At 33.8% G+C, this 10,589-nt stretch overlaps 1 protein-coding gene across 1 annotated transcript in view; it reads right to left on the bottom strand.

The window, feature by feature from the left end:
* Positions 1–5,686: 5,686 nt before the first annotated feature.
* LOC149790379 (uncharacterized) overlaps positions 5,687–10,589 on the bottom strand; it is a 202,385-nt gene continuing 197,482 nt past the window's right edge. Inside the window, exon 44 of the mRNA XM_089972427.1 lies at positions 5,687–8,214. Coding sequence (XP_089828553.1) covers positions 7,940–8,214 — 275 coding nt within the window. The 3' untranslated portion in view covers positions 5,687–7,939. The remainder of the gene's footprint in view (positions 8,215–10,589) is intronic.

Below are 10,589 nucleotides of genomic sequence, written 5' to 3'. Positions count from 1 at the left end.
TTAGTAGAGCGAGAACTGCTTGTATTCATTCCCTAACTTAACATACTCACACTCCTAATTGGTAGAGACAGAACTACTTGTATTCACTCCCTAGCATAGCATACTCACACTCCTAATTAGTAAAGCCAGAACTACTTGTATTCATGCTCTAATTTCACATACTCACACTCCTAATTAGTAGAGCCAGAACTACTTGTATTTATTCCCTAACTTAACATACTCACACTCCTCATTAGTAGAGCCTGAACTACTCATATTCATTCCCTAACTTAACATACTCACACTCCTAATTAGTAAAAACAGAACTACTTGTATTAATTCCCTAACATAACATACTCACACTCCTAATTAGTAGAGCCAGAACTACTTGTATTCATTCCCTAACTTAACATACTCACACTCCTAATTAGTAAAGCCAGAACTACTTGTATTCATTCCCTAACATAACATACTCACACTCCTAATTAGTAAAACCAGAACTACTTGTATTCATGCTCTAACTTGACATATTCACACTCCTAATTAGTAAAGCCAGAACTACTTGTATTCATTCTCTAACATACTCACACTCCTAATTAGTACAGCCAGAACTACTTGTATTCATTCCCTAACTTAACATACTCACACTCCTAATTAGTAAAACCAGAACTACTTGTATTCATGCTCTAACTTGACATATTCACACTCCTAATTAGTAAAGCCTGAACTACTTGTATTCATTCTCTAACATAACATACTCACAGTCCTAATTAGTAGAGCCAGAACTACTTGTATTCATTCCCTAACTTAACATACTCACACTCCTAATTAGTAAAACCAGAACTACTTGTATTCATGCTCTAACTTAACATATTCACACTCCTAATTAGTAGAGCCAGAACTACTTGAATTTATGCTCTAACATAGTCACAGTCCTAATTAGTAGAGCCAGAACTACTTGTATTCATTCCCTAACTTAACATACTCACACACATAATTAGTAGAGCCAGAACTACTCGTATTCATTCCCTACCTTAACATACTCACACACCTAATTAGTAAAGCCAGAACTACTTTTATTCATTCCCTAACATAGCATACTCACACTCCTAGTTAGTAAAGCCAGATCTTCATGTATTCATGCTCTAACTTAACATATTAAAAGAATAAAATAAACTAGAGACAAACATTCATACATATAATTATATTGTTATAAAGGATATACAATATATCAATGTAAATTATACAATTTTATATAGTGCATTAGCATTAAGTCCATTAAGATACAGAGTATCTAACTTATGAATCCAATAAGTTTCTTTTATGAGTCTATTCATGTCACCATGCACAATATCTATTGGCATGAAAGAAAAATCAAGTAGAGAGTGATTATTGGTGTTAAAGTGTGTTGAAACATTAGAGGAAAACTGAGGATCTCTATAATTTTTTATATGAAAGTGATGATTATTCATTCTCTTAGAAACTTGTTGTAGTGTTTGTCCAACATATTGCATGCTACATTTTTTTTACAGGTTATTAAATAAATCACATCAGTTGACATGCAGTTAGTGTTATCGCATAGAGAAAATACCTCTTTTGTATTAGCACTACTGAAAGAAGTACTCTCTCTTATGTTTGCACATTGAGAACACCAGTGTCTGTTACATTTAGATGATGAAAAGTGTATTTTTTTATTTTCTGTCTGTTTAGTTCTGATTAAAAAATCTTGCAAATTCTTGGGTCTTCTATAAGCGAGAACTGGTTTAATTTTGAAAAGTGATTCGACGCTAGTTTTATTGGATAAATTTAGGAGACTATAATATTTATTAATTATACGACCTATATTAGGTAATGAAGGATTATATTGTATTGTGAAAGGAATTACATCTCTGTTTTACATTCTGCTGTGTTTAAAGCCTCATGTTGAGTAAGATTAAGGGCTTTGTTCAGTGCAGAATCAATTATGTATGTAGGATAATTTCTATTTTGGAAATAAGTTCATAATTTATTCAAAGAATTTTGTAATTGACAATCATCTGAAATAATGCGTCGGTATCTTTTGGCCTAGCTATATGGTATGCCGTTTTTACACGACATGGGATGATATGAAGAATATTCTACATATTGGTGGATATTAGTTTCTTTGATATGAATATTTGTAGAGATAGTGTTATCAATATTTTTTATTACATTTACATCTAAAAATGAAACTTGTGTACTTGATGCAGTATAAGTAAATTTAATTGTCGGATGAAAATGATTCAGGCGATCAATAAATATTTTTAGTTCTTCAGTTGAATGGTTCCAGATCATAAATATGTCATCTAATAATCTAAACCAAACAGATGGATTAAACTTTTCGTTTTGACAAAAATCTTTTTCTAATTTACCCATGAAAAGGGAAGCGTATGAAGGAGCCATGGGACTACCCATTGCTGTACCCATTATTTGTATGTAATTCATATTATTGAATTGAAAATAATTGTTTTCCAAGACAAGTTTTATTATTTTACATATATCGTCACTAGATAGTGTGTTATTATTAAGATTGTTATCAATAAAATATTTACATGCTTCAATAGAAAACATTTCGTGCCTGAAGAAGCATACATTAAATGCGAAACTAGCTGCACAGAATTTTCGGCGTTTGTGTTGTTTTTTTATCACAATTCTAACTTAACATACTCACACTCCTAATTAGTAAAGCCAGAACTAATTGTATTCATTCCCTAACTTAACATACTCACACTCATAATTAGTAAAGCCAGAACTAATTGTATTCATTCCCTAACTTAACATACTCACACTCATAATTAGTAAAGCCAGAACTAATTGTATTCATTCCCTAACTTAACATACTCACACTCCTAATTAGTAAAACCAGAACTACTTGTATTCATGCTCTAACTTAACATATCCACACTCCTAATTAGTAGAGCCAGAACTATTTGTATTCATTTTCTAACTTAACATACTCACACTCCTAATTAGTAAAACCAGAACTGCTTGTATTCATGCTCTAATTCAACATACTCACACTCCTAATTAGTAGAGCCAGAACAACTTTTTTCATTCCCTAACATAGCATACTCACACTCCTAATTAGTGATGCCAGAACTACTTCTATTCATTCCCTAACTTAACATACTCACACTCCTAATTAGTACAACCAGAACTACTTGTATTCATGCTCGAACATGTCATATTCACACTCCTAATTAGTAGAGAGAGAACTACTTGTATTCATGCCCTGACTTAACATACTCACACCCCTAATTAGTAGAGCCAGAACTACTTGTATTCATTCCCTAACATAGCATACTCTCACTCCTAATTAGTAGAGCCAGAACTACTTGTATTCATTCCTTAACTTAACATACTCACACTCCTAATTAGTACAGCCAGAACTACTCATATTCATTCCCTAACTTAACATACTCACACACCTAATTAGTAAAGCCAGAACTACTTGTATTCATGCTCTAACTTAACATACTCACACTTCTAATTAGTAGAGCCAGAACTACTTGTATTCATTCCCTAACATAGTATAAACACACTCCTAATTAAAGCCAGAACTACATGAATTCATGCTCTAACTTAACATACTCACACTCCTAATTAGTAAAGCAAGAACTACTTGTACTCATGCTCTAACTTAACATACTCATACTCCTAATTACTAAAACCAGAACTACTTGTATTCATGCTCTAACTTAACATATTCACACTCCCAATTAGTAAAACCAAAACTACTTGTATTCATGCTCTAAGTTAACATACTCACACTCCTAATTAGTACAGCCAGAACTACTTGTATTCATTCCGTAACTTAACATAGTGATACTCATAATTAGTAAAAGCAGAACTACATGTATTCATGCTCTAACTTAACATATTCACACTGCTAGTTAGTACAGCCAGAACTACTTGTACTCACACTCCTAATTAGTAAAACCAGAACTACCTTTATTCATGCTCCAACTTAACATACTCACACTCCTAATTAGTAAAACCAGAATTACTTGTATTCATGCTCTAACTTAACATACTCACACTCCTAATTAGTAGAGTCAGAACTACTTGTATTCATTCCCTAACTTAACATACTCACTCCTAATTAGTGAAACCAGAACTATTTGTATTCATGCTCTAACTTAACATATTCACACTCCTAATTAGTAAAGCCAGAACTACTTGTATTCATGCCCTAACTTAACATACTCACACACCTAATTAGAGCCAGAACTACTTATAGTCATTCCCTAACATAGCATACTCATATTCCTAATTAGTAGAGCCAGAACTACTTGGATTCATTCCCTAACTTAACATACTCACACTCCTGATTAGTAAAACCAGTACTTGTATTCATGCTACTTGTATTCATGCTATAACTTAACAGATTCACACTCCTAATTAGCAGAGACATAACTACTTATATTCATGCTACAACTTAACATACTCACACTCCTAATTCGTAGAGGCAGAACTACCCGTATTGATTCCCTAACTTAACATAATCACACACCTAATTAGTAAAGCCAGAACTACTTGTATTCATGCCCTAACTTAACATACTCACACACCCAATTAGTAAAGCCAGAACTACTTGTATTCATGCTCTAACATACTCACACTCCTAATTAGTAAAGGCAAAACTACTTGTATTCATGCCCTAACTTAACATACTCACACTTCTAATTAGTAAAACCAGAACTACTTGTGTTCATTCCCTAACATACTCATACTCCTAATTAGTAAAACAAGAACTACTTGTATTCATGCTCTAACTTCACATATTCACACTCCTAATTAGTAGAGCCAGAACTACTTGTATTTATTCCCTAACTTAACATACTCATACTCCTAATTAGTAGAGCCAGAACTACTTGTATTCATTCCCTAACTTAATATACTTATACTCCTAATTCGTAAAACAAGTACTTGTATTCATGCCCTAACTTCACATATTCACACTCCTAATTAGTAGAGCCAGAACTACTTGTATTCATTCCCTAACTTAACATACTTATACTCCTAATTAGTAAAACCAAAACTACTTGTATTCATTCCCTAACTTAACATACTGACACACCTAATTAGTAGAGCCAGAACTACTTTTATTCATTCCCGAACATAGCATACTCACACTCCTAATTAGTAAAGCCAGAACTACTTGTATTCATGCTCTAACTTCACATACTCACACTGCTAATTAGTAGAGCCAGAACTACTTGTATTCCTTCCCTATCTTAACATACTCACACTCCTAATTAGTAAAGCCAGAACTACTTGTATTCATGCTCTAACTTAACAGACCCACACTCCTAATTAGTAAAGACAGAACTACTTATATTGATACCCTATGTTTTACATCAAGCAGCTTTCTTGCAATGTCAAGGTTTGCTTTATAACAATTCAAGTGGATTTAAAGTTCATTTTTGTAACAATGGAAATAAGTAACAATATCCAGATGCTCTTCAAGCATTAAAATGATAGCAAGTAATATGCCTCCCCCACCTGGCACAAAAGGCACCTCTCAAAGGCCACCTTAACTGAAAGAAAAATAGTGTATGTTTTAAACAGCCACCTTTTCGCTGCAGAAGGGGTGATCCCATGAGGAATGGGGCCACTATATTAGCATGTTTTTGTGACAGGACAATTTTACTGAAAACATAAGATTTAATTCTGCAAGAAAGTTTATTGTAAATCCAGAAAAAGTGCAAGAATTCAAAGAATTGACAACAGATCATTATCAAAATGAATAAAAAATAAAATTTTCTAAACTAGCTTTTACAAACAGTGTACAATATTGTATTACATAAGAGTCAATATAAAAAGTGCAAAATAACAAAACAAAGATAATGAAAACAGTGAAAGATAATACTAAATTCCAAATATCACAATTTTTAAAAGATGTTTTTTAATAAGTAATGGACAATTATAGAATATAGTAAAAACAGACTGTAATCATTTACCTAGTCATCACAGAATTGATAGATATATAGTTTACTCTGTACATGCATTAAGGACGGACAATAAAATAACCTAGTATTTAACAATTTCCTACTACATGTATAAATACCTTTAATAATAGCTAAATAACCATATCAACAGAAATGCTTAAAATGTGAAAACTTTATGTAAATCTGTATGTGGGAATTCTTTGGATCTGGAGTCTCTTCTAATCAAATGAGATACATATCTCCATAACTGCTTTAATGTAAACTTGTACACATGTAGTCTGACAACATCTTGTGAGTAAATTTACTTTCTGAAATGCATTGAGACTACAATAAATAAGTACAATGTAGCATAAATAGTTCCTCAGCTAGGTTTGGAAATAAATGAATCCCCCAAATATAGTTAGACAGTTTTCAAAAAGACAATGGAAAGTTTTCCATCCCCGCGACTTGAGTGGTCCTTTTCAAAAGTTGTTACATACATTACGCGTAGCACATCTAGAAGTACTATTTCATCTGGCAAAGTGATATGCTGCTGATGTCTGCATTATAAGAAACTGAAATGGGCTGTGCAAGATTTTAGGCATACTGGTAATTATACCATGACTTCAAAATGAATAAGATACAATATGGATATATGTGTATATTGGAGTTACTTTCTGAGATAAGAGGTAATGGGTGGGTGGCATATGGAATTGCTTACAACTCTTCCATCAGAATGAATGACTGACAACAGTCCACAAATTCTCCAATGCTTTGGTTATATCCAAATAAGGACTTAAAGTAGATCACTCAGTGCAATATACTGTTTCTTAGTTGTATTATGGTATACCGGTAAGTACAGTTTACTTATTTATCTAACATGGACATAACTCATACTTTCATGGGATCTGACCATTATCAAGCCTTATAAACCATCCATATGAATTTACTTCCTGGTCTTTAATCATTTACCGAAGAACTATGCACCTTATTGTACACTAAAGAGTCAGACCTCTGTACACTAAATAGTCAGACCTCTCTGTACACTAAATAGTGAGATTGCACTGTACATTAAATAGTTGGACCTCACTGCACACTAAATAGTCAGACCTCTCTGTACACTAGTCAGACCTCATTGTACACTAAATATAATTAACTGTACATTAAATAGTTGGACCTCACTGTACACTAAATAATCAGACCTAACTGTACATTAAATAGTTGGACCTCACTGTACACTGAATAGTCAGACCTAACTGTACATTAAATAGTTGGACCTCACCTCACTGTGCACTAAATAGTCAGACCTAACTGTACATTAAATAGATGGACTGCACATCATAGCAATGATTGACCCAAACTCAAGAACTTAAATTCTTTCTAACATGTTTGAGATAACTTTTTGTACAACAGTACATATTGATGACAGCTGTAATAATCCCACTCATTTAAATGAAATCAATAAATTTAATCTATGTCACTACCACACGAACTAAATCTAGTAGAGGCTTTAAAATAAGGGCTGGTGACTGTGTTATACTGGGCTGGAGTGAAAAAGAATTATGTGACTACATGTATTCCAAAAATGCATATCGGGTGCACTGATCAGTGCAGTAGGAGGAAGTTTTATATAGGTAATTGTACTTGACCAAATATGTTTTTTGTTGTTCCTTGTAATATGTACATAGATAATTTAAACCATTATTTTAAATCATCGTCAAGTCAGATCATTATCTCTACAACAATCAATTACCCTGCCATGAAATTAGTAAATTGGTTGTAATTTTTGCATTCATTACATCTGAAAATAAATGAGTTAAAGTCCGTTTACAAAAGAGTGGCATTCAATCTTTGTTATCTTGGACTTACCCCAATTTTATGTAGAGCATAAACCAACATCTATTGCCTTCTATAAAGAATTTGCTGACAAAATATCAAAAAATTGGTTATAAAAAAAAACAAGATCACACAAACCCTATCTAATGTAAATAAATTGTAATCACATACTCCTTTTAAACACTGACATATTCTGATGCTGTGGAATACAGGCCAGCACTGTCCACTGCACGGACAATTCCATATATAAGAGTGGCTGTGATTTCATTATCAGCATAGGTGAAGGTGTACTGTGTCATGGTTGTGGTGACCCACTGTCCTATTTTTGCGCTGTTGAAACCAGCTGAGACCTCATAGTAGAGTGGAACACTGGAGACGAAAAGGCCATTCCAAGACAACATAATGGTTCTGGCAGTTTTGTCCCACTTTATGTTGAGTTCAACACCTACAACTGAAATTAGATACAAAATTAGGTCAATACTTTAAGCAAAGTTCTAGATTACTGTCTGGTCTGCAAATAGCAAAATACTGTGTTGAATGATTGAATACATTGACATTAAATCTTAACAGCTGAAATGAGATAAAAAATTAGGTGAATAATTTAAGCAAAGCTCTGGATTACTGTCTGGTCTGCAAATAGCAAAATACTGTGTTGAATGCTGTTTAAATACACTGACATTAAATCTTAACAGCTGAAACAACAAAGGGTAATAATATTTTTCTTGCTATTTACTAACAGAGATAAGCTCAAACAATGAGAAGCAACTTTCAGATGATGTCTATGACTTTAAGATGATGATCTTGACACTTCAGATGATGACCATGACATTTCATATGATGACCATGACATTTGAGATGATGACCATGACATTTCAGATGATCATGACATTTGAGATGATGACCATGACATTTCAGATGGTTATCTTGACACTTCAGATGATGACCATGACATTTCATATGATGACCATGACATTTCAGATGATGACCATGACATTTGAGATGATGACCATGACATTTGAGATGATGACCATGACATTTCAGATGGTTATCTTGGCACTTCAGATGATGACCATGACATTTCATATGATGTCCTTGGCATTTCAGATGATGACCATAGCATTTCAAATGATGAGCATGGCATTTTTTACTAAAATTCAAGGTGATCAATTGAAACTTGAGACTAGTTGTGTTCATATGACTTTTGTCAGACCCTAGATTCTGCTGCAGGTCAAAAGAGCCAAAACTCTAATAAAACTGATCTAGTCTTTTGTCACCATCCATATTTGCAGGCAATAATGATGATGATGATATTTTCAAAGTTTCATTGCAATCCATAATGAACAACATGACTGTTGTGTGATGGATGGATGCATTGTGCTATAATGCAGCCTCACATTATTTGATTTGCGAAAACATGAACACAAAAATCTGAATGATAATGTAGACATTATGCAGAGGTCACTAACACTGCTGCAAACCAATGTACCATTGTCTTGTAATTATATAAATTTTTTTTTTAAAATTCAGTTTTGCACATGTATCTAGGACATCAATGGCTGGGGACACAGTTGTCCCCCAAATCTTGGGGACACAAAATTTAAAAGGAACAAAGAATGTACACAGTGCTTAATTCACTAGTAGTGGTTAAAAATGAGACAATCTTTTAGCTTTTGGTAGTGTTTGCATCTTAACTTCTGTTGTCTGTACTGCAATATCATCAGATGCTTGGACACTTATTGCTATAAATATCTGAACTGCATTACAGCTTGCTAGAAATACATTCCACTAGTGGCCATAAGTGACTTTGCATTACAGCTTGCTAGAAATACATTCCACTAGTGGCCATAAGTGACTTTGCATTACAGCTTGCTAGAAATACATTCCACTAGTGGCCATAAGTGACTTTGCATTACAGCTTGCTAGAAATACATTCCACTAGTGGCCATAAGTGACTTTGCATTACAGCTTGCTAGAAATACATTCCACTAGTGGCCGTGAGTGACTTAACATTACAGCTTGCTAGAAATACATTCCACTAGTGGCCATCAGTGACTTTGCATTACAGCTTGCTAGAAATACATTCCACTAGTGGCCATCAGTGATTTTTGCATTGCAGCTTGCTAGAAATACATTCCACTAGTGGCCATCGGTGACTTTGCATTACAGCTTGCTAGAAATACATTCCACTAGTGGCCATCAGTGACTTTGCATTACAGCTTACTAGAAATGCATTCCACTAGTGGCCATCAGTGACTTTGCATTACAGCTTGCTAGAAATACATTCCACTAATGGTCATCAGTGACTTTGCATTACAGCTTGCTAGAAATACATTCCACTAGTGGCCATCAGTGACTTTGCATTACAGCTTGCTAGAAATACATTCCACTAGTGGTCATCAGTGACTTTGCATTAGAGCTTGCTAGAAATACATTCCACTAGTGGCCATCAGTGACTCTGCATTACAGCCTGCTAAAAATACATTCCACAAGTGGACATCAATGACTTTGCTCGGTAGACTACAACAAAATTTGAATGTTTTCATAGCCAAAAACACGTTTTGAAATGGAAATAACCTGACATTATAAAGTTCTTATTGCCTGAAGCAAATTGTTAAATCTGACACAGACATAGGTGTGCACTAAAGAAATATAATATGCATAATGTTCATTTTTTTACTGATTAAACAGCTTGCCCAGGGGACATACGTGTCAAGATTGGGAGACAGGACAAACAGGTAAACTTGCCTTGTAAGCTGGATGGGGGAAGACTAAACAGAGGATCTCAAATGGGTAATGATTTTTAATACTGAATTTATGAAACATGTT

Source organism: Sinohyriopsis cumingii, chromosome 10, assembly GCF_028554795.1.
Source record: "Sinohyriopsis cumingii isolate HCF-2022 chromosome 10, ASM2855479v2, whole genome shotgun sequence".
Classification (NCBI taxonomy): Eukaryota; Metazoa; Mollusca; class Bivalvia; order Unionida; family Unionidae; genus Sinohyriopsis; species Sinohyriopsis cumingii.
The sequence above is the reverse complement of the archived record's forward strand: the minus strand, read 5'-3'. Positions and strand labels throughout refer to the sequence as shown.